Source organism: Meriones unguiculatus, chromosome 2 (genome assembly GCF_030254825.1).
Source record: "Meriones unguiculatus strain TT.TT164.6M chromosome 2, Bangor_MerUng_6.1, whole genome shotgun sequence".
Classification (NCBI taxonomy): Eukaryota; Metazoa; Chordata; class Mammalia; order Rodentia; family Muridae; genus Meriones; species Meriones unguiculatus.
In genome coordinates this window covers 66,838,198-66,863,711 of record NC_083350.1, presented here as the reverse complement: position 1 = coordinate 66,863,711, position 25,514 = coordinate 66,838,198, and the positions used below count along the sequence as shown (strand labels likewise).

Here is a 25,514-nt window from a genome sequence, read left to right as displayed (position 1 = left end):
ATGAACTTTGTGAGGACGGAATTATTTATACATTCTTCTTTATAACCATCAGAAGTAAGGAAAAGATCATATGGCTAGAAATAAGGTCATATGAAACACTTGGGAAAACATTAATTGGGTTTTAATGCTATTTTATTTAAGCGTAGCATCTTGTTTAAAAGAAGTTATATTAAAATAAAAAAACAAAGATTTGGAATAACAGGCTTCCTTTTTCCCTACAGTAATGTCTAGGCTCCCATTTAAATATGATCTTTTTAAATTTTTATTTATTTATTTATTATAATTTATTCACTTTGTGTCCCCACTGCTGCCCCCTCCCTCATCTCCTCCCAGTCCCACCCTCCCCTTTTCTCCCCCTATGCCCTTTCCCTAGGCCCCTGATAGGGAAGGACCTCCTCCCCTTCTGACACTAGCCTATCAGGTCTCATCAGGACTGGCTGCATTGTCTTCCTCTGTGGACTGGAAAGACTGTACCCCACCCCTAAGGGAAGGTGATCAAAGAGCTGGCCACTGAGTTCACATCAGAGAAAGTGTGTCTACCCCTTACTAGGGAATCCACTTGGAAACTGAGCAGCCTATGGGCTTCCTCTGAACAGGGGGTCTAGGTCCTCTCTATGAAATGTCCTTGGTTAGAGTATCAGTCTCTGCAGGACTCACTGGGCCCAGGTTTTTTGACTCTGTTGTTCTCCTTGTGAAGTTCCCATCCCCTCCTGATCTGAAAGGCAAACAGATTGACATTGGAAGTAGGAGAAAACAAGTAACAGGACAGGGACCTTCCACAGAGGACCTCTGAAAGACTGCCTACTGGGGTATCAAAGGAGATACTGAGACTCATAGCCAAACTCTGGGCAGAGTACCAGACACCTTACATATGGTCTTTTTATTAGGACAAAATTAATGAAAGAAGATAATATATAATATAGTGAACATTGATGTTGTGCCATCTGCCCTTGATTTCTAGACACACTGGTAATGAGACTCAACGCTACTGATGCAGATGAGCCAAATAACTTGAACTCAAAGATAGCCTTCAAGATCATAAGACAGGAGCCTTCGGACTCACCAATGTTCATCATCAACCGGTACAGTGGAGAAATCCGAACGATGAATAATTTCCTAGACAGAGAGGTAATCTTTGTCTCTTAATGGAGTTTTATTCTAAGGAACTAATTCTAAAAGTACGGGCACTTAAGAGAGAGAAAAACTGAAAGAAACATTCAAATTTTGTACGTTTTTATTTATTTATGTGTGTGTGGTCATGTGCATGCTATTGTATACTTGTGAAGGTCAGAGGACAACTTCTGAGAGTTGGTTCTCTCCCTCCATTGTGGAATGTCTCTCAAGTTATTATTAGGTTTGTGGTAAGGAAATTCACATATTGATCCATCTTATACCAAAAATTAATTTAAAACATTTTTGTAAACTATTTTTTAATCATATTCTTTCCCCTCCTCTAACCACTCCCCCCAGGGCTTACTTACCTACCCACTCTCCCTACCCATCCACACTCTCCTCTCTCTTCCTCTCAAAGTAAAACAAGGAGCACAATAAACTCACAAAACACTTATAAGATAAAAAATATTAAAATAAAAAAAAATTCAGACAGGCACACAAATAGGAGCCTGTTTTATGTTGGCCAAGTACTCTTGAACGTGGAACTTGCCCTGGACTGAGGCTGTTATGTCCAGTTGCACTCCATTGGAGGAAACTGTTTTCTCTTTTCCAGCAGGTATCAATTACGAATAGCTTCTTGGTTAGGGTGGGACTTTGTGTTCACTTCTCCTCAGTGCTGGGCTTTTGTCTGCTTTAAACCTATAGACATCTGTGAATGTTTTTAAGTTACTTGATCACTTTTTCACTTGTTTGAAAACCACCTTTAGAAGAAAAGATTCAGTTATTTAGCTTTTCCCATTTCTCTCGTATTTTTTTACATAGCCCAATAAAAAAATCTCTTAATACCAAAATAATTTTAGCAGTAAAGCTCTGTAAGAAAGGATGTTGGAGGTAAAGGCCCTCCACCATCAATGGGGATTCTGGAACCATGATGAGATGTGCTATACCCAGAAATAGCAAATAATATATTTGTGCACAAGTCTAAGGAAGCTCCCATGGCTTTCACCAACTTCTAAAAGTGGAGGCCCCACGGAATAGAAGCCGAAATAGAAACAGCATCAGTGACTCAATTTCCCACACTTCACCTGTTACTGGACACCTCTGTATTTGTCTTGAATACTCGGTGGCTCATTGCTCATAGATAGCATGGAATTTCATGCCATGCTTCTTTAATGAACCACAGCTTTCTCTTTCTGAACACTTTGGCCTGTCTCACCCTTTATACTCTTTTCCTCCCTCTGGACATACAACAAATAGGAAATGAAGTCTTTAACAAACTGTTGCTTCTTTGAGATTATGCTGGGCAAACATCACTGGAAAGTGACAAAGACCATACTGAGTGATGTGGACCTGTAGATTGCCATCTTCTCCGTTACTGTGTCTTCTGCTGTGGAGTTATGTACAGCATAATGTTGAGCCAGTGTTTTAAAAGACCTTTGCATAAGGCAGTCTATGCCTAGTGTGACACCGCCTGTAATGTGTTCTTTTCAGCAATATAGCCAGTATTCTCTCGCGGTGAGAGGCTCGGACCGTGATGGTGGGGCAGATGGCATGTCTGCAGAATGCGAGTGCAGCATCCGAATCCTGGACGTCAATGACAACATCCCATACTTGGAGCAATCGTCCGTAAGCATTGGTTCTTGAGAACTAGATTTAATAACTTTACATTCATTGCATTCCAGTTCTTACAGAAACCCATCCGTTTTCAAGTACACTAGCTACGTTTGCTATCTGCAACACCAGTGTAGACATTTTCTCTTGAATTGTTTCTTCAGTAGGAAAAGCGGATTGGAACAACAAAGTATGTGATCATGAGCAAGGATGTTGTTTCTGAATAGTTAACTATGAACATGCCGTGGGCAGCCTGGTACATGAGTACCTCCTGTGCTTTGCTCTCATGCTTTACCTCTTGTTTCAGTATGACATCCGCATTGAAGAGAATGCGCTGCACTCTGGGATACAACAGATCAGAGTCATTGATTTGGATGAGGAATTCTCGGACAACTGGAAGGCAGTCATTTTTTTCATCTCTGGAAATGAGGGGAATTGGTTTGAAATAGAAATGAATGAAAGAACAAATGTAGGAATTCTGAAGGTTGTCAAGGTATAATTATTCTAAGTAACTTGTTTTGCTGGTCTTTTCTATTTCAAAACATCAAAGTTAAAATGATACTAACATTTTATAAAAGAATCTATGAAATAACAAATATTACTATGCTTTTAAAATTACGTGAAATACAAACATTTTTAATGGGAATGTGTATGCTTATATCACCTCGGGAAAATAAGCATTAAAATTTTGAAACTCTTTTTATCAATACAGTTCTTCCCAAAGATCATGTCAGGGGAAAGCATTTCTATAAGAGGGTTTCAAACACCCAGATAAGATTGACCTTTAAAGTTAAGGTTTTGTTTGTATTTATTTAAAGATTTATTTTATCACTTTTAATTACATATATGGGTTTCTGCACCTGTACAGAGGTATGTGCACACAATCTCTCAGAGGCTAGAGGCATCAGATCCCCTCGAGTTGAAGTTATGTGAGCTGCCCTGTGCCTGTCCTTGGAACTGAGCCTTGGTCTGCAAGGACAGTATGTTCTCCCAACCATTGAGCCATCTCTCCAGCTCCAAAGTCAACAGTTAAACAATATTTTTAAAAGTAAATTTACCATGGACTTTAAAAATGTGCCCGTGCCAACACTGAAATTCTAATATTATGCTTTAAGAATATTCATCAGATAAATTAAAAGTTGATTTTTTTCTAGGATAGTAAAATTAAGCCATTGTCATTTTCCTATGGAACTAAACTGTGACAATTGTAGAATCACAGAGCCCTCACAGTCCCATCTCAGTGTGGCCGTTGGCCAAGGCTTGTTTTATCTCTCCTCTGTATCAACTGATCACCACATTTACATGCAGTAAGACATCCTCTGAGATGTAAGGTTGAAAACCTGACTGCTGAGAAGCTGAGAGTAAAGTTTTTACCCGGTGGTTCAAGACTTGAGGACAAATGCTTTTCGTTTTCAGTACTTGCTCATGATGCACTGCACCCAATCTGAATCATTCACATTACACTGCAATACCTCCTCATGCACTTCTTTCATCCTGCAGGAGCCCCACCATTCCCTGTTGATTCTGCCTCTTAGTGTAGACCCAGGGTTCCCCTAGCTCTGTCACCCTGGTGTCTCTGGACTTATCCTCAGTCCTGCTGTAGTCTGCCTTTCAGAATGACCCTACAAAGCAAATTTTCACTGGACTGAGTTCCTTTGGGAAGAGTGTTCTCATGCCTCACAAGTCTCTTAACATTTCATTCACCGAGACTGTTTGCTTCCATTTGCTTGAAACAGTTTCCAGATGTTTCTGCTCAACTCCCCCAGAACCCTTGAAAATCAAATTATATTAAGTCCATATTGTAGAAAAAAAAAAAAAAAGGTGGAGGCTCAGAGAGCCTGCAGTCTGTCTTAATTTTTATTGCTAGTAAATGACACAGACATCTAAACCTAAGTTTCCTTATCCTTAAATTCATTTTTTCTGGGATAGTATCTAGGATTGGATGCAAGCAGATTAGTTTTGAATCTATACACCCTCATTTTTGTATTACTCTAAAAATTACTCAACTTACCTGCTTTTAATACCTGTACCTAAAAACTAGAATAATTCTCCCAGATAGGATAACAAATATCAAATTCTTTACTATGGTTATAGAGAAGATTATGGTGAGTATATATATGTGTGTGTATGCTATATACACACTCATGCTATAATTGGCATTTTAGGTGCAAATAAGACTAATTCTATAATACAAAATTTTAGATAAACAAGAGAGCTCAGTGTATGAATATTTTTATTTAAAATACTCATAAGATTCAAGAAAATATATTTGCTACATGGAGAACACATCAGCTATTTGGTAAATTTTATGAATTGTGGATTTGGATATCAACTTCTATAAAAACTTAATACTTTAAGTATTTCATTATATCAACTAATTTTCAGGACATATTGAAGAAAAATAAGTATTTCTTCATATATATAACACATATGTACATACACATACATTGACATTCAAAAAGTCACACTGAAATGATTTTTTAATAACTCTTCAGGGATAAATTAGTTAAATGATTAGATCTCTAATATATTTTGGTAAAAAAGAGCTGCTTTCTCAGAAACACGCAATGCTGTCGGCTAACATAAACTGTCTTTGCACTGAAAATAAATGAATTGGATTATATGTTGAATTTAAGCATTTACCTGGTTTGGTGAGCAATCCGGACTCCTATTGATCCTTTGTTAAAAAGAATCCAGGACAACTAGATTTTTTTTTCCTTACTATGTTTGTATGTGTCTACCATGAACTTAATACCCAGAAACTGAGACTAGACTGGGTAATCATGTGGATTTATGTTCAATCACATAACTGAAACAATAACGTAAAAAAAAAAAAATTACTTTGACTAGTCTCAAAGGATGTCTCTGGTTCTCTAAAATGTTTTCTTGCAGGAAAATTAATAATTCTTTATGTATTTTCTAGCCCTTAGATTATGAAGCCATGCAGAATCTACAACTCAGTATTGGTGTTCGAAATGTAGCTGAGTTCCATCAGTCAATTATTTCTCAATATAAACTCACAGCAACTATGATCACCGTGACTGTGTTGAATGTGGTGGAGGGCTCAGTGTTCAGGCCAGGATCAAAGACATTTGTAATAAACAGTAAAATGGGAGCAAATTACCAAGTGGGAGACTTTGTAGCTACGGACCTGGACACAGGCCGAGCTTCAACAAATGTTAGGTAAGAATGGTGTTTTCCAACTAAAATTATAACCTTAGGGGATCACGAGAAGGGAAGGAGCAGTCTTAAGGGAGCGGGGAATAGAGGGTAATGGAGTACATGTGTCATGGAAGCAAGAACTATTTGGGGGAAGGACGGAAACCAGCCAGAGAAGAGCAGGAGGTGTGAGGTGAGCAGGAGGGAAGAAGAATAAATGAGAACAAAGTGTGAGACACATATGTGCGAAAAGACACAATAAACCCATTATTTTGTACACTAACCTTTAAAAAGTAATTTTACAAAATCTCTCTTTCAAAAATATCTTTAACTGCTATTGTATTCTTTTAAATACAGATATGTGATGGGAAATAACCCAGCCGACCTGCTGGCTGTTGACTCAAGAACAGGCAAAATAACGTTAAGAAACAGAGTTACCATGGAGCAATACAGAATGCTCAACCGGAGATATGAAGGAACAGTGTTGTCAATAGATGGTAAGAAATCGATTTAACTTCCTTCCAGAGAAAGCCAAGCATAAATAAGTCAAAGCTCACTGTCCTCTTGTAAAGAAATACCTTTTTCAATAGCAGTTATCATGTTGAGCACTGTACACTCAAATTGTCACTAGCATGAGGCTAAGGCCATACAAACTGTGGTGAGACTGGGTGGCTGTCCTGCCGCATCATTTACTGCTTGTTGGATCCTAGACCTGTTGCACAGCTCCAGAGATTTTATTTCCTTTATTCCAAAAGTATGTACTGAGCCTCAACTAAATAAATGCCAGCCTCTGTGCCAGGAGCCATGGTTCTGGCAGTGAAAGCAAGGCTCGTATTTGTGTAATAGTACATAAATACGAACTTCAGTTCATTTCCTTATTCCAGTTTGATAATCCCACTCCCAGTACTCTTTGGGAAAGTGCTAAATATAGAAGGCTGATTGCATAGAGCACTCTCTTTGCCAGTTACTACCGAGCATCGGCAGGTTACTGAGGAAGGAAACTATAGTCCATTTCACATAAAACCATGTACCCATCAGAGAGTATGTTAATTAAATGTGTACTAAAGCATGAAGGAGTGCATACAATTTAAAGTGACAACTCAAATCCCAGAGCAGAATGAATCAGAAGATCGTATCAGTGTGCCATGAAGAGGCAACATGGGCCTTAACACTAAGGACAGCTGATCTCAAGGGAATCTAGAAAATTATCCTCAAGTACTGATGCTGTGGGTTAGCTTCTGGTTTTCACATCTTTCTGTACTTTTGCATTTTCAACTTGGATATATCTAGCTAGCAACACTATAAACTATAATAACGATAAGGTTAATTCTAATAATATAATAACTGACTGGCTTAAAAATTGAGTCAAGGGCTGTGGAGATGGGTCCATCGGGGAAGCAATTACTTTCCATCAGTCTCCGGAACCCCCACACAAAGCGACACATGGCTGGTGGACACTTATAATCTAAGGATCTCTAGGCTGTGTACAGACGGCAATTTCTTCTGCTGTGAACCCTGTTACAGATTCTCTTCAGAGGACCTGCACTGGAACAGTCATCGTTGAACTGAGCGGCTCTGGCTATGAGCAGAACACAGAAGGTGGTGGCGGCGACACTTCCGGTGGCGGCGGCACTTCCGGTGGCGGCGGCACTTCCGGTGGCGGCGGCTCTTCCGGTGATGGTAACACCTCTGGAGGACAGACTTACACAAATCAAACCACTTCTACTGAGGGACCTCAGCGCGTCACAAACCAACAGTCGGGAGGAGGCGACGTAGATGGCCGTGATGAAACGTATGACGACGGTTCGCGGCAAGGCGACGACGTCGGGGACAACGTTCACTTCGGTCCAGCAGGCATCGGGCTGCTCATCATGGGGTTCTTAGTCCTAGGACGTAAGTGCTTCAACAATTCTTTTGACATGTGTCTCCCAAGAAATATAGGGAAAGAAATAAGTTTTTTTTTTTAATTATTCTTTGATGAAATACATTTTGCAGACTCTCGGATTGTGTAATTATCCAGAAATTTTTTGTGCTTGGTATTGAACGTATGGGGGGAGGAAAATAAAATTAAACTCTTAGACCCTTGGTGGTACTGTGGAGGACAGCAACTTCTCTGCAGCCAGTGTCAATGTCACAGCAGAGACTCATGACACACACATTCACAGTACAGTTTGGGTGAAACGATCAGAAAGGATTCCACGGAGGGGAAAGGCAGGTCGGGGGTGCGGGGAGCGGAAGGGAGCACTGGACTGTGAGTTGACTTTTAACACAAAAGATAGAGAATATGATACATTGAAACAGAACACCCACGGGAAAGAAATCCAGATGTGGTAAGGGATGAGGCTCCGAGGACAGGCGGATGTTGGAGCCTGGGGAGAGCCTTTACAATGCAAGGCTGCAAGGTTTAATGAAAACAATCAAACAGTCCAGGTGTTCAACCTAACAATGAGGTCTTCCAAGGATTACCTAACCATTCTGAGTTTTGCCTTTGTTCCTGCAAAACAATTTCCTCACAACACCACTACACGGGGAAATATGGCACAGGTGACGTCTGCCCCGCGGTGGGTCCTGCGACCACTACAGTAGCCTTGGTCATGGACAGAAATAAAAACGTAGAGTCCAGTTGACGTTCCTGGTGGACTTGGGGTATGACGGAAACAGGAGTGGAAAGGGAATAATAGTATCTTGAAGCATAGATAATGTCATTAACTTAATACAATTGTTGACGTTTGCAACTGAACATACTGGCCCACACTTACCATCTGGGCAGCTGGGAAGTTGAAGCAGGAGGATCATGAGATTGAAGCAAGCCTGAGATACACAGCGAAATTCCGATGTATACAAATACACAAAAATAAAGACAAAAATGTGAAAAATTGCCCTTTCAAGTATAAAATCACAAAATCTTGGTGGTGAAACCGGCTTCACATATTTAATTAATTATTCACAAAGTGTACATTGAGAGAACTCACATACAAAATTTTTAAAATATTTCTGCCTTCACTTATCACTTTTATAAAAGATACATGTTTAGTTTATGTGTGTAAGACGTAAAGCACGTGGGCCTGGTACCTGCACAGGTGAAAAGGGGGTGTGGCAGATCCCTGGGAACTGAACCTATGGATGCTTGTGAGTCACCATGTGGGTGCTGGGAGAAGAGCAAGAGCTTCCGACTTTAAATAACTCACCTCCTAGAACGTTTCATCAACATGAACCACAAAGAAATTGGGCACACGGAGAGCACAGTTTAAAGTTGAGCACTTTCTCTAGAATTGGAAACACACTTCCAAAAAAAAAAAGAAGTGTTAAATAACAGGAATTCATCCGAATAAGTAAAAATAAAAACCAGGAAAAGTTCTGTGAGGAAAACAATGAGTTCAAAAATAGATTTTTTTTTTTTTTAATCAAAATGAACCAGATCAAGGAAACTGTAAGAATGTTAAGAAATCTGCAGAATGGAATGTGAACTACTTAGGAGCAAAGCTAATCCTCTACTTTTTGTAGTCAATTCCTTGCTTTATTGGAGCAAACTGAATACCAAAGAGCTGATGATAATTGCTGTAGGCAGTGACTTTAGCTTACATTTTCCTAACTATCAACACCCAGCATCCGATAGTGCAGTGCGGCTAACAAAGGCTTTCAATCGTATCCGTAAGGCTTTGGGTCAACAACTTTACATTTCTTTTTTTCTCTCAGCTTTACAGATTTCCAAAAGAGAAAAGCTCATCCATCTTTTCTTTCCTTTCTCTTATTTTCTATCCTCCCTTTCCTACTTCCCTATTTTCTTTCTTATTTCTTTCAATTATTTATTCATCCTTTCTTTTTATATATTCCTTTAAAATTATCTAGCAAGATTGTATGCCAATAGCAAATGAATGAAAAGCAGATTAGAAAGAAAAGATATTGCTAGAGTGTGATAGTCTCTATCTATGTGAGAATTGTTTAAAAAAAACATGTCTTTGTAATAATGACCTTCATGAGAATAACTAATTGAATGAGATTTTCCCTTTAAGTTGAGAAAGGAAAATGTGTGAAAATAGAAGAGTGTGTGCAGACATGAAAGATCAAGAGCGGTGCTCTCCTCAACTCTATTCAGTCTCTGCTGTTTTCTTGAGTGATGATAATAAAAAGAACTATTTTAACTGCATTATTTCATCTGTAATTTTAATACTATAAAACAAATTAAAATGTACTGAAGTCTAGTGTTTCCAAGCTCATGCTTTTTTTTTTTTTTTTTGAGGGGGGAGGCTTCAATCCTTATTAACTTGTCCTGGCATATTAAGTAGTCATTTTAAATTCATACAGCTCAGAAATTCTCATCTAACCATTGAAAACCAGGTTGTTCTCATTCAACATGGCCCACTGCTAACCCTTTTCTCTTTCTCCTTCAGTGGTCCCATTCTTGTTGCTCTGCTGTGACTGTGGAGGCGCCCCAGGTGGTGGAGTTGCATTTGAACCTGTTCCAGAATGTTCTGATGGAGCAATCCACACATGGGCAGTAGAAGGTCCACAGCCCGAACCCCACGATGTAAGTGCTAATCTATAAGGATGAGATTTGGGTGCTCATCAAAATTTAGTCTCCGGACATGGCTTAAGACGGTGGAAATCGTTTAGTCTACACTATTCTTGGTTCTGGGTAACTACTGAGGAAAGCAATTGAGGTTGAATGTTCCTCAAAACTCAGTAGAAGACCAGGGAAGACTTTAAAATGAGATTCAACTTCTAAGTAGGATTCAGAAGCTTCCTAAATAGTCCTCCTTTAGGAATTCTGTGGTATTTTTAGAATAAAAATGTACAAGTAGAGGAAGAAAAGAGATTACAAATGGGAAAATGTTGTCTCTTATCTTTTAGGGTATAACCACCATCTGTGTACCCCAAATGCCACCTGGTAATGCCAACATTATAGAATGCATTGACAACTCAGGTAAGAGAAAGGGGAGTTTCCAAAAACACAAATGACTAAGATGGGCTTTGTTCTCTCTCATCGAGTGTCTTATTATTTAGGGTTAGTTTTTTTTTTTAAATGTGCTTTTATAAATCCTTCTCCAATGATATATTTCTAAATGAAAAGAATGGAAAAGAGCAGCCTACTGTAATTGATCCTACAGGCTGTATATTTTAGTTTTGGTTGTTCGGCCTTTAATGGCTAAGTCATCTCTCCAGCCTACATGCTGCATATTCTAAAATCTTTCTTGATCATCAGAAAGATAGTATAATTAAGCTCTCCGTAAATAGAAGTACAGAAGTACAATCATGAATGATCTAACAGATGGAATACTACACATGTGTGTGTGTTTGTGAGCGTAATATGTGTATGTGAGTGTGTACATGTAACTGTGTGTGTATGTGTATGAGGATGGAAACTTATCCCACAGCCTGTTCAGTTTTCCTCCACTTTAACTACTCATTTTTTTACAGAGAAAACTATGTCCATTCTTAGCATAACTATGAACATTGACCTATGAAACATTTGTTTAAATTCTTATATTAAAAGCAACACTTGGAAAACCTTCCAGAGCTTTCAGCTAAGGTGGTACATATGTTGGGGGAGTTTTCATTGCACAGTCCTAAGAATCAACACCTTAGCTTGAAGCAAATGTCTAGACTAATTCCCAGGCAGAAACCAGAAAGCTACTGCTGTAATAAAAGAACAATTAAAATAACAACTTCTGTCAGTAGAAATAGTCAGTAGAATAGAGAGATGGTCTTGGTCTTACTATCTTATTTTTTAAAAGCAAATGTTACTGTTTTCTCAGTTTTCTCTTAGTCTTTTCACCAAGTATTACTTTTTAAAGGTTTGGTTATTTGTTTTTGTTTTTGTTTTTATATATATTTTATGTTTGCCTGCTTGTACGTCTGTGAACAATGTGTGTAGTACCCATGGAGGCCAGAAGAGGGCATCAGATCCTCTGGAGCTGAATTTACGGACAGTTGTAAGCCATTATGGGGGTGCTAGGAACTGAACCCAAGTTCTCTGTAATAACAGCCACTGCTCTTAACCACTGAACCATCTCTTCAGACCCTATATAATTACTTCTCTACTTTGAATACTCTAAAATGTTTCAGACATAGAAACGTTTCTATTTTATAGAATTGGATTCATTAGTCTGTATATCTTCTGTATAACAGATCACTAGTCCCATTTCTCTTCCTGGTGTGTCTGTTTTTGTTAATGGTGCCAATATTTCCTCATGCAGAAAATCACATCTCCACCATTAGTCTACAGTTAGTTCCTGAGACCCATCAACTCATCTAAACCACCAATATTTATCTATGTCCTAATTCTTTCATTAAGTCTATGAAGTCTCATAGAAATCCTAAAGTAGCATGGAATGCATCAGGATAATTGGAATATAAAAAGTATATTTCCCCAAACTCAAATTAGAAGGCTGTACCATGGGAATACCCCTTCTGATCACCAACTTTTGTTCCACCACCTCAAGCATTTAGCATGCTTCTTCCCATCTCTCACATTCAACTGCTTACCCACGATACCTCCAGAAACCACTTTTCTCATTGTAGCTATGGCCTCTTTCTAAAATTCAGTGGCTCATATGCCTTCTGCAGGATGCCATGACATCTAGGAGTGCATCAGGAGTATACTGATACTATAATTTAACTTTCAGAATTGGAGAAACTTAACTCAACTTGACTCAATTTGAGATCAAACTGTTAAGCCCACAGATTTTTATTATTTCCTTGCACTTCTGTTGGCACATCATATAGAAAAGTCTGTCAACAGATAATTAAAAACAGCAAGCTGATTAATATTAATGTATTATTATTCTGTCTTTATTAATATTATTTTGAGTTAATATCATAATTATCCATCCTGTATGTGTCATCTCCATCTCTGCTTGCAATGCATACCTGAATGAGGAAACTGTGTCATGACATTAAGTTAGTTTTTAGTTTACACCACACTAGAAAAGTTAAATTTGATGTGTTCAATGTTTTAAGGAGTTTATACAAATGAATACTGTGGCAGAGAAATGCAAGATCTGGGAGGAGGAGAAAGAACTACAGGATTTGAGATGATGGATGGAGTTAAAACATCAGCTGCACCTGAGATATGCCAAGAATATTCAGGAACATTAAGAAGAAATTCAATGAGAGAATGTAGAGATGGAGGTCTCAACATGAATTTTATGGAAAGTTACTTCTGTCAGGTAAGACTCAGAGCCACATGCTTTTCTCTCTATCTCCCTCATTCCAAGTTACACCCACTCCCATGAGGGTGTTGGCAGTGGTCTGATCTCCACGACTTGTCTGTTGCTGAATGTTTCTGAAGCTCTGACCTGAGCATTTTACTCTCCCTCATAAATACTGCCAATGGCTCTATTTGTCTCTAATTTGTAGTCCAAATCCATGATTCATGTGCCAACATACAGCTCCAACTCTCCCTCTGCGTCAACCCACTTGCTGTATCCACAGAGGGCTCACCTCAAGCCTCTGGTTGTTCTGGTCCAACTCTCCCTCTGCATCAACCCACTTGCCTTATCCACAGAGGGCTCACCTCGAGCCTCTGGTTGTTCTGATCTACTAGGCAATGTTGTGTTGTTGTTGCTCTTTGTTTCTCATTCCTCCTCTCGCACACATTTCTATCCACCTTTCAAGATTCAGTTCAAATATCAGCACCTCTCTGAAGCTTTAGCAGTTAATTCTCATATCTAGAACAGGATTCAAGCTTATTCCATACTTTGTTGTGTTGGGGTTTTTTAAACACAGTTTATAAAATTTATCATTACTAAAAGTTTGTTATTTTATGTCTACCATTTTTTTCTAACTATTAAATTATTTACATGATCTTGCCAAATAAAACCTGAATCCAGAATGAAATTGTTTCATATTGACAAAAACTATCAAAGCCCATCCATCTTGCCTAAGTGAAAAAAAATGCAATCTTGACTAAACCTGTCAACTATAAATATTCCTTTCGGACCAAAAGAAGTTCCTCCCAGTAACTTTTTTGTGCAAATTATTTTTATTTCCCTCCTTCAAAGTTAGTAATAAAATAGATGATGTGTTAATTTTTATGTGTGATTTTTGTTTACAAAGTGCACTATTTTAAGCAAGGTCATCTAAAGAAAAGTTTAAACATCAAAATGTATTGGAATTATAGCTAAAATAACTCCAAACTGAATTCTTTCAAGTACCTTTGAAATCTTTTTTAAAGCAGGTCTAGTAAATATCAGAACTTAGATACGTCCATCTAATGGTTAAAGAAACACATTGTTACTGTTTGTTTAATATTCTTTTTTTTTTCTGTGCAAATTAGAAAGCCTATGCTTATGCGGACGAAGATGAAGGACGCCCATCCAATGACTGTTTGCTTATCTATGACATTGAAGGTGTAGGCTCCCCTGCAGGCTCCGTGGGCTGTTGCAGCTTCATTGGAGAAGACTTAGATGAAAGCTTCCTGGATACCTTGGGGCCCAAGTTTAAGAAGTTGGCAGATATCAGCCTGGGGAAAGAAATAGACTCATATCCAGACCCTGACCCTTCTTGGCCTCCTCAGAGCACCGAACCGATACGCCCCCAGCAAACAGAGCACCTGGCTAGTGGACTTCCACCCATCTCCCCACATTTTGGCACTACCACAGTAATTTCTGAGAACACCTACCCCACTGGCCCTAGTGTGCAGAATCCTATGCCAATTCCTGATCCTCTCGGCTATGGTAATGTCACTGTGATGGAATCTTATGCCACTTCCGGCACTCTCAAGCCTTCTGTCTACTTTCATGATAACCGGCAGGCTTCAAATGTAGTGGTGACAGAGAGGGTGGTGGGCCCCATCTCTGGTGCTGATTTGCATGGGATGGTAGACATACCTGACTTAAGAGATGGATCAAATGTCATAGTGACAGAAAGGATAATAGCACCAGGCACAAGCCTACCCACCACTCTGACCATTCCTAACCCTAGAGAGTCTTCAAACGTGGTTGTGACAGAAAGAGTGATCCAACCAACTTCTGGCCTGATAGGCAACCTGAGCATGCCCCCTGAGTTATCAAATGCTCACAACGTGATTGTGACAGAGAGGGTGGTTTCTGGAGCTGGTGTGAGCGGAATTAGTGGCACCACTGGAATAGGCGGGGTTGGAGGCATAGGCAGCAGTGGCCTGGTCAGCACGACCATGGGTGCTGGCAGTGAGGCTCTGAGTGGAACCGGAGTGGGTGGTAGCGGCACCGGCCTGAGCAGCTTTAGTGGAGGCGGGGGCATGAGCAGCATGGGAGGGACAGCCACTATTGGCCACATGAGGAGTTCCTCTGACCATCACTTTAGCCAGACAGTTGGATCTGCCTCTCCTAGCATGGCTCGGAGCCGAATCACAAAGTATAGTACGGTACAGTATACCAAGTAGTCAGGGTCTCACAGTGCTGTTCACCATCACCACTGTGATGTACCTTCAACTCCTGCCCCCCCCCCAATCTAACAGTGCAGTTCATAATGCAGAGCAGGTTATAGGAGACCTGTGGAGAAAGGTGAGGAGCCGCAGTAAAAATAATAAATGGACACGTCACCAGGGGGAGAGTGCTCCCTAGCACTGATAAACATTTATCTTATATTAAACAGTAATGAAATAATGACAGTGAACTTGAGGTATAGTCTTATTTGTGGCTATGTGGTCTACAGGGTTGTTTTGGTTTTTTTGTTTTTAAATATGTATGCCCTGTAGGGTATCACCAGCATGTTGAATAAATAAAATGTGGCTAATGTCAAAGCATTGGCTTTAAATGGAAGTGGAAGAATTCTTCTTGCTACTGAGAAATTAACAAAAAGATACAGTGTGTAGTTTATGATCACTTAGGTGAGAAAAATCTGACATTTTCTTCACATATGCCTTGTCTGCTTCACATGTAATACAGTCAAAAACCCCCCAACAAATTTAGGCTAAGGTTAATAAAATTCTAACTGCATAGTTAAGTCCATAAGATGTCAGTTAGCATTACCTTGACCACATCTAAACTGCATTTGATGAAATAATTTTCAAATAAAGAAATATGCCCTAGAAGGAAAACCCCATAGACAGTACCAATACAGTGAGACTTGTTTGGCACAAACTGAGCTGAAACTCAAGATGGGATTTCAGTTAAGTCCTCCGTGGAGTCGGGGATTTCCCTGGCTCCAGCTGTGTTTGTAGGTGTGACTTTGAAGAATGTTGCTTGCTAGGGAGGATGTTAAATCCTCCCAAGCGCACAGACTGGACAGTGTTACGTCTTGAGTCTCAGCAGTAAGTGACACTCCTTCCTGTGCAGCTCTTCAGCGCATAACTCCAAAGTTAAAATAGTTTCCTTAAGCAGAGCTGTCAGGAAGAAGCTTGCAGTATGGCTAAGCCTGGGCTAATTTTTAAGGGACTCTTGGGGGAGGGGGGGCTGTTTTTAGAACATGAAAACTGTCTTAAGTGGGGAACGTTAGAAAAGAATTATTTGTTCAGGAAAGGAATATCATACAATTAGATAGAGTTGAGACTAGTGTTTTTCTTTGAATGGCCCTCTACTGCCACTTGGGAGTGATCAACCAGGGCCCTATCCCAGAAGTCATGTTACTTTAGACAGAGTAAAATAGTAACTAGACAAGCTCATTCCTCAATTAAAATGTTTCATGAATACAACTTTGAAATTCTTCATTTGATTTGTCAATAATCTCTTGGCTTCTAGGTATTCTGACGTAAAGGAGGTTTACAAGTTATCGTATGATATATTTTTCTAGCTTTGAAATTTAGTAATGTTCTATTTATGATGTGATGTTTCTGTGTGTTTGCCATATGGCGTTACCTGATTTCAAATCTCTTAGGAGAATCAAAGCTTTCTAAGAGACAGGTACGTTTACTATTGCAGGGTAGAGGAATCTTTTCTTGTTTTTAAACTCAGTGTTAAAATTAGCTCACTAAAGTGAGATGGGATACAGCAAAATAAAAATAGAGAAAATACTGCCCCTGGAGTTGTGAATTATATACAACTTTTAAAGATGTTTTCTCCTGATTTCTCATTTCTCAGAGTGGTACAGAACCTCCAGCATTTGTCAAAGATCTAGGGGTGAATGATTAGTCCAGCAAGAGCTACTTTGTTCTGTATAAGAGCAAATGCAGCTAATATTTTAAAGGCCACAATATGTCTAATTTTACCTATATAGAACATGTAAAACTTTGCTAATGTGGAGCATGCCAAAATGCTGATGTGTAAATAAAGTCACTCAAAGAGTCTTTCTTTTATTTTGTTCTAAAATTTGGGGTAATGCATTGAGAATATGTAATTTTCAAAAATTCAAAAGGTATCTGTTGAAATATCTTTGAAGATACCTAGGTCTGCAAGTTTGAACAGATAGAAATACTACAATTTTCCTTCCTTCCTTAGTTCATTCATTCATACAAAGGAATGTGTATTTGTTACCTTAATGTGCTATATTGTTGTATCTTTACTTAGATGCCTGGTTGAAACCCAAAGTTTGTTTCTTTTTTTATTATTATTATTGTCTAACAAGTAACAATATGGCCATCTTTTAAAAATATGATTAGAATTCATCAATTATATAAAATCTGGGAAAATAAAATTGTAAATGGAGGACATGTCTCCCGTTTCCCAGGAAAGTTAACTTCAGATCAAACTATTTCTTGCAAGGTGTACAACAGTGTTCTGTTTAGTTCTGCATCTTACAATTCTGTTTTTAAAAAATCATTGCATCATTGAAAGGTAGCTGCTCATGACTGGCCTTTCGGCAGGATCTCACTCAGTGCTTTAATCTGAACCACGGGTGTTGCTCCACAGACATAGGAGAGAAAAAGAATCCTTTCGCAAATAAATAGCTAGATTTGTGATTCATAAACCAGGCTGACTCTTAAATCAACATGCTTTCAACCAAAGGAAGAAGAAGTAAATATCACCATAATGTTATTCATGTGTGGTTTGAAAATAAAGCACAATAAAGCATCTTGCTTTCTGAAGAGGAAGGCCCCAGAGGCAGAGCCAATTGTGTCACTAATGCTTTACTGTTGAACATGAATCAAATGACATACTCAGATGATTTTGACATATAACTCCAGAAATGTCCATATCATGCTGTTTACCTTTAGTGAGTGTTCTGTTTCACTTGTTGTAATGTGCTGACAGAAGTTTAATTATGAGCATTCAGAAATCGCAATTCTATGTTAAGCGGATGGTTTCAGTTACAACACTTATTTCTGAATCCATGCCAAGATTTGGTTGACATCAAGGTGCCTTACATGACTTTAGCAGAACCTCAAAAGCATTATCGTTTCTTGGACAGACATTGAAAAATCCAAGTAAACTCCCAAGTGCTTGGCACACTTTCCAATGTGCTTAACAAACCCCGACTCTCGGAAGAGTGTTTGTAGGGTCCAGTGCACATTGGCCTGGGGTGTTCACAGTACAGCTTTCACGCCCATGAAATTCAGCCTGCCTCTGCCTCCAGATTATTCAACTTGTGTGACGACGAAACTTGAGTAGATCAACCGACCATCCAACAAATACTTTAAAGTGCTGAATAATTTTTTCTTTAATTCCCTAGACTCCCTCCCATTGAGCTGTATTTGTATAAACACTTTATAACCAAAATACACTTACTTTAACTTATTTTTTCTTAAACTGTTTTCCAATTTTTAAATTCTCATTACCACCTTTTGCAGTGTTTAAAGACAAGGTGCTTTTTTTTTATAATATATAAACATCGGGGGATGATTTGGGTGCTAGGTCCTTGCTTCATCATCTGTTGACTATTTTAAGACAGTTTGTAATTTCTGAGTAGTTGTGTTTCTAACAATAAATGGTTGAGATGCCTCTGTTGTCCCTCTGGAATTATAAGGTCAGGGAGATTGGGTTGGATTAGATCAGAAGAAATAATTAGGACTTATCAAATGCAGTTATTATCTTAATTCTACGTTCAGCGAGACCATTGTTGTCACAATATTTACATATGCGCTCATTGTCCTTTTTTTAGCTTCCTCCTATTCTGTGTTTAATGGCAGGTCTCCTCTTCCAAATGTCTCCCACTGACACCACGGAGCAGATGTACAACTGAAAACAGTAATGAGGCTTACATTTTAAACTTTTAAAGACACAGCACTTCTTTTATATGGAAATATTTCTGTAAATGAGAATGCTAAAAGAGCAACAAGCCAGGCACCAGGCCTAAGTGTTTTTGGCACCCTCCCCTCAACCCCTGGCATTTTCTGGGACTCTCGTAGAGTTGACTGTTAGCTTTTCGGACAGGGAAGGTCCCCCAGCTTCCTGCATTCCTATCATCTACACTTTCACCCCAGCCACTGCAAGCCTAAGCTGGTCCTCGGGTACTACCCCATGATTTCACTGAAATTCCTCAGCAACCATTTAAGATGATAATTTCATAAGTTACCCAAATCCTGCCTGTTACTATTGCGAAGACCTTTGAGAAGCCCACACCCGTCCTCTCACGCACATCTTATTCTTTCCCCCAGTGTCTCTGTCCATGAACTGATGTTCTTAAATCGATTTTTTAAGTCTTTTAATAAACTTCTGCTCTGCTTCATACTGTTTCTTTTTCAAATTCTTTTCCGAGGCAAAACCAATGATCAGGCTTTACCCAAGATGAGATCCCTGAGGAGGAAAGGAGCCTCTGGCTGCTGAGGTACAGGAGAGGAGCAACATTCCCAGTTTCCCTCTTCGTCCCCAGTCTGTGTCACCAGCAAATCTATAGAGCACAGTTTACATTCAAACCATAATACTCTGCCCCCGACTGGTGGCCACCTCATAATGGAGGATGATTTCATGGCAACTTGGAGAGTCTCCATAGCCTTTCTTTATCTGTTTGCTTAGTGGAGGGTTTTTTTTTATGTCTCTTATTAACATATGCTAATTATACATAATAGTAGGTTTCATTATAATTTCACACATACGTATATATGTATATATATATATATTATGTTTTTCAATCATATTCAACCCTCTTCCCATTACCCTCTCTAGCCCCAATCCCACCCTCATTAATCTTCCTCTTCTCCTGCTCTCTTTCTACTTTCATGGTGTGAGTTTGTGAGTGTGTGTGAGTGTGTATGTGTCTCTGTGTGTATGATTGTGTGTATGAGTGTGTGTCAGTATGTATGTGTGTGTACATGTGTGTGCTTGAGTGAGTGTATATGAGTGTACATGTATGTGCATATGTGTATATGTATGAGACTGTGAGTCTGTGTGTATGTGTGACTGTACATGTGCATGTGACTGTGTGTATGTGTGCATGTGTGCATGAGTATGTATGTTAGGCTGTGAGTGTGTGACTGCATGTGAATGTACATGTGTGTATGACTGTGTATGTGTACGTGTGTGCAAGTATGTGTGTTAGACTGTGAGATTGTGTGTACGTGTGTATCGCTGTGTGTGAATGTACGTGTGTGTGACTGTGTGTGTGTGACTCTGTGTGTGTGTGTGTGTGTGTGTGTGTGTGTGTGTGTGTGTGTGTTCCAGTGTGTTTCATTAGGGTTGGGTCTATGAGCATAGGTGAAGTTTGTTTACAGGGGCGTGGGCATTCTACCAGTGACTACACCACTGATGAAACTATCTCTTCCTCTCCCGTCAGCTATTAAGTATAAACCCTCCAGTGCGGGGGTGGAGGGGAAGGCGGGACCTCACGATCCCCTCCCCCTTCCAAGACAGAGTGTTGACAAGCCCAGTCTTGTCCAGATCTTGTCAGTGTAATCACAGCTGCTGTGAGTTCAAGAGTGCAATTGCTGCTATGTGTGGGAGTCATTGTTCTCTCCCACTCCCTGCCCCCACACACCTAGTCCCTCTCTTATGTTCTTTCCAGCTCTCCTCTGCGCCTTGAAGGGCACACCCTTCAGGTGTCCCACTCCTGGCTAAGACTCCAACAGTCTCACTGCCCGTCCTTTGACCAGTCATGAATCTCTGCGGTCACCGCTGACCACTTCAGACAGAAGCTTCTCTGACCAAAGCTAACGCAGCACTAGTCTCTGGATGTGGACATAGTTATGTAGCAGGTAATTCCGTGAGTTCATCATGTCCATTTATCAAAACAACAGCAGCTTTTGCGCTAGAGCCTGTGGCTTTCCTCAGTGGGCTTTTCCTTGCATCTACAGTACCAGGAAAGTCCATACAGTCTGTAACAGTCCTGGCACTGCTCCAAAGCCTTCTCTCCCATCCTCTGCAAGGCTCTCTGGGAACTTCCATGCAGCCAAGGATGATATTTAACTTCTGGTCTTCTTCCTTCCACATCCAACATGCTGCGATTACAGGTGTGTCCAACATGCTAAGTTGCTGTGGGCTGGGGATTGAACCCAAGGCCTCACGCACACTAGGCAAGCAGTCTACCACCTACACTCCATTCTCTGCCTCGAGGCAGCTTCCTAAGTGTATGCCACTGTGAACAAAAACACAAGTTACATACTGCCAGTACAGTAGCACAGGGTAAAAGTTCTAGTTCCAAAAGGAAGGAGTAGAGATACAGCAAGTAGAGACTGGACCAAAGCAAGACTGAACCACAGAACAGCAGATACCAAATCTTATACCTGCACATCGAACCTGAACATCCAGTATCTGAGGCTCATGGTAGAATCATCTGGGCTCCGAAGGTCATGAATAGTCCCACCCTCTGCCTTCAGCTTTCCTTCAGCTCTTCCTCCTGTAGCACATTTAAGCTCTGGATAGGAGCTTACTCCGTTCTGTGACTGCAGCTTCCTTCTACAGACTACAGACATCCTGTCAGTGGGGTGTAGGGATGATGATGTAGCTCCATGCTTTTGCCAGGAACTAAAGGAATTCTTTTCAGAGACAAAATGTGTTTGGGATCCAGAATGTGTTAATAAAGTTAGTTGTTCCAGATGTGTCACCCCCAAGTCAGTTTACTTTGAAGAGGTCTCAAGTAGTTCTCTTGGAGGCAAAAGAGAATCTTAGAACTTGGGGGAAGAGTCCTTATAGAGATGCCCTTCAGGCAAATTCACAAACTCTTTCCTTTGGCTCAGGAGTAGGGTATAGATATAGCACTAAGGGGATTTTTCTTTCTGAGGCCAGTGGCACTCATTAAACATTACATGAGTCTCTGACCAGAAAACAAAGACCTGCAAGCAAAGGGCAGGACAGAGCAGCTGAGCAGCCATTGAGGAAATGGACCAACAATGCATCCTACAGATGCTGGACAGACCAGCAACAATGTGAGTACTGGCAGGAGCAGGAACACTTCCACACTGCCTCCTGAAGTGCCTAGCTCTGCTCCTCTAAGATCTCCACCCACGAAAAGCAAGATTCTTGGTTTTGCCTCACAAAGAATCTGGGGATGAGCTAGTATGGAGCAGAGAAGAAGACTTTTTAAAAGATCTCAAAATGGAGGCTAACAGAAGGAAGGATGCTCCAGAAAAAAAGAGTAAGAGAAATCCAAGAATGGGTGGCAGCTTCTCAAAGAACAGTAAAGGGCTTTAAGAGAATGTGGGCACTCCTCAAGAAAAAGTTGGGGTTCAGCATCCTTGGAGACACTGGTCTTGGTGGCTTCTGAGGTCTCATTCAATAGGCATCTAGAAAGCTTTAGTTTTTGGAAAAATGAAAAAAAAATGTTTTTTGGTAAATGTCAGGTTATTTCCTGATTTTTATTTTAGCCAGTGAGATAAAACTCTAGGCTGAAGGGCTACAAGAGAATTACCCTTACTGTAAATAAAGGTTTGGTCCTATGAGAGTCCCAGAAAAATGTCTGAGTAAAGAGTGAGGACATACTTCAGGTCAGCCAGAAAAATTTTAATTTTATTGTAAATTGCCTTGATAAAAATTAAGAACAATAAGAACATTATAATGAGGGAAAAACTATGGAAATGCCAAGCGCAGTGGTGCATGCCTGTAATGATACTGCTTTCTGGCCTTGTACTTGACTGAATTCAAATAAGACAAATTCTGCCACTGACTTCTCTTAGTCTGAACACCTCTGTCTGTGCACCCCAGTTTCCCAGAGCTATCTTTTCTTTCATATTCTTTTCCATATAACCCAGGGGAAAGAGAGTCTGGCCCCAGAACGTCAAAATACCAGACTCCTCACCAAATTTCACATGTGGTTTGACCCAGAATATAAATTGTCACATTTTTCTCCAAAAGAAAAACTGTGAGCTATTTACCTTGAGAGCCATTTCTTTCAGATGCATGCCTTGATCCATGGCAGGGCTTCTCGACTCATTCCGGCTACAGTCTTACTCAAGTTCACTAAGAGTTGAACCACAAAGCAGAATTGGGGATGATTGGTGGGGAAAGGAGTAAAACCGTTACAGACATGGAGAGAGAAAGGGCAGGGAAGGCAGCAGTGAAAGCCACAGTGCCAGCTGCTGCTACAGACAACTAAAGTTCACTCTGCCCCGCAAACCACTGGGAGCCCATGGGTATCATGCTCACTGCGGAAGGAAGCGAAAATGTAATAAAGCAACTTGTGAATTTATACATGCCAACTGCTTCCGGCTAATCACCCAGGCCACCTGCCACCCAGGTGGGCAGAGCAACTTGAGCATCACTGAATTGAAGAAATGGAGGTGCTGAGTGTTTTGGATAGGTAAATATGAGCAAAAATTGGAAAGCGCTTCATCAAGGCCCATCAGTCATCTGTGCACCTAAACCCTGATGAATTTCCTGGTGGGTCAGGACTGGCTTAGGCATTCCCTTAGAAATGAGAATGAGATCTGAGCCAACAAATGGGTGCACTGAGTAACAAAGCCAGAAAGCAAAAAAGCTGTCCCTGAGGTCATGCGAGCTGTCCCTTCCCCTCACCTGCTGCATGCCCTGCAGTTTGCCTGGGCAGCACAATAGAGTTGGCTCCTCTTCCGTGGGTGCCAGCGAGCAGGTCCGAAGGGCGTGAAAGCAGGAGAGCTGGCTCTGCCCCTAGCAAGCCGCAGCACTGAGTGAGCTAGCCAGGGCAGTGCTGGAGAGCTGGCCCTGGTGGTGTAGAAGAGCTGGCACACTGACCAACTCAGCTACCACAGGCCCAGGTACAGGCCTTTGAGTTGGCCCCTCCAACACCCACCCTTTCAGGGAGTTTCTGGAGTGCATAATGGGGCTAGTTCCAAAGCTGTAGGATCTCCATGACACAGGGCAACAACAGGCTATCCAAGAGGAGTCCCTCCCTGTGAGGATCCAGTGTTGATGGTAAAGTAGAAACCAGAGGCCTCGAACCAGACCAAGGCAATGACTCGCTGCAATGAACATTTGCAAGTAGAGAAGAACAAAGAAAAAGGGTATACTGTGGGACACACTGTGAAACCCTACAACTTCCACCATGAGATTTTTTTTTCTTTTGCAAGGGAGAATGCAAGGGCAGAGGGTGAGTATGAAGGGACAGGGAGATGAGTGGGTTGGGGTTTATGTTGTGAAATTCACAAAGGATCAATAAAATAATTAAATTTAAAAAAAAAGAAGAAAGGAGACTCTTACTTCACAGTCTCAGAGGTTTCAGGCCATGGTCACTTAGCCCTCTTAATTTTTGGCCTGTGGCAAGGCAGATCATCATGGCAGACACAGTGGTAGAACGTGCTCCCTCGATGTGGTCTGAAAATGAAGAGGTAGAGACAGAAAGGCACCAGGTGTGTAGGTGTACAGGTGTGCAGATACCCAGTACAATTTTTAGGTAAGCTAGACCCACCTCCTACAGATTGTGTCACCTGCCAACTACATCGCCACCTTGGAGCTGAGCTTTTAACGTACACACTTTTGGAGGACATTTAAAATACAAAAAAAAAAAAAAATTAAACATACTAAAAACTGCCTAAATAATGAGGTAAAACTCTATTAAAAAACTGCCAAAGCTTTCTACATGCTGTTAACCATAAGAAAAAAGAAGGAGGAAGAGAAGAAGAAGTCTTTCCACTGTAAGGAAAAAGCGATATAATTGCTCAATCCCTATGCAATGATGTATGTCAAACTCTCCCTCCGTCCTTGCTCTACTCATGACAAATAGGTAACCTTTGGACTCCTCCCTTGGTTGCTAGGACAAGCAGAGGTCATCCTTTACAGAGGAGACATGAGCTTAGTGGTTCTCATGCAGACATCATTATTCCACACTAATCAACAGATTAAGTCCTTCTTTGTGCAACATCTTCTATAAGCTGGAGCTGAGACTTCATGACCAACAAAATGAGCTGCTCCCAATACAAATAAAAGGGTAAATGTGAGCCTGGCGGAAACCTTTCAAAGGGAGAGTGCAAGACAGTCTCACTTCTGACAGAGTCTGCCTTCCCTGGAAAGACTGTCCTGTGCCATGGGCAAGCTTCCTTCTCTGAAGCAAGGAAAAGGGACGAGATTCTTAGGAGACATGCAATATGTTTTATAAGTCGGTACAGCCAACAGTGGGTTAAAACAGAAAAAAATTTCAGATAACAGAAGAAAACTATCAGGAAGGAGATGTTATCTATGAGTGAGAATACAAAACAAGAAATAAAACCTACACTTAGTTATTATCATTCAGAATATATTAATGTTTAGAAAAACAACATGTCTATGCCTAGTGCCATAGATCTCAACAAATATCAAATATGTTAAACATTAGACATGCTAGAAAGTTGAAAAGAATTACTGCTGTAATACATGCTAGGAGGATGTAACATTGCTTAGTTTCATTACATAGGTATATCTAATTTAATCTCCCAAAGGAAATAGAAGAAATTT

At 40.3% G+C, this 25,514-nt stretch overlaps 1 protein-coding gene across 1 annotated transcript in view; it reads left to right on the top strand.

Annotated features, from left to right (window-relative positions):
* The window catches only part of Dsg1 (desmoglein 1), a 34,145-nt gene extending 14,870 nt beyond the window's left edge, over nt 1–19,275 (top strand). Inside the window, exons 6-15 of the mRNA XM_021659805.2 lie at nt 962–1,128; nt 2,605–2,739; nt 3,032–3,217; nt 5,648–5,907; nt 6,241–6,380; nt 7,408–7,776; nt 10,275–10,411; nt 10,735–10,807; nt 12,844–13,052; nt 14,162–19,275. Coding sequence (XP_021515480.2) covers nt 962–1,128; nt 2,605–2,739; nt 3,032–3,217; nt 5,648–5,907; nt 6,241–6,380; nt 7,408–7,776; nt 10,275–10,411; nt 10,735–10,807; nt 12,844–13,052; nt 14,162–15,247 — 2,762 coding nt within the window. The 3' untranslated portion in view covers nt 15,248–19,275. The remainder of the gene's footprint in view (nt 1–961; nt 1,129–2,604; nt 2,740–3,031; nt 3,218–5,647; nt 5,908–6,240; nt 6,381–7,407; nt 7,777–10,274; nt 10,412–10,734; nt 10,808–12,843; nt 13,053–14,161) is intronic.
* The last annotated feature ends 6,239 nt before the right edge of the window (nt 19,276–25,514 follow it).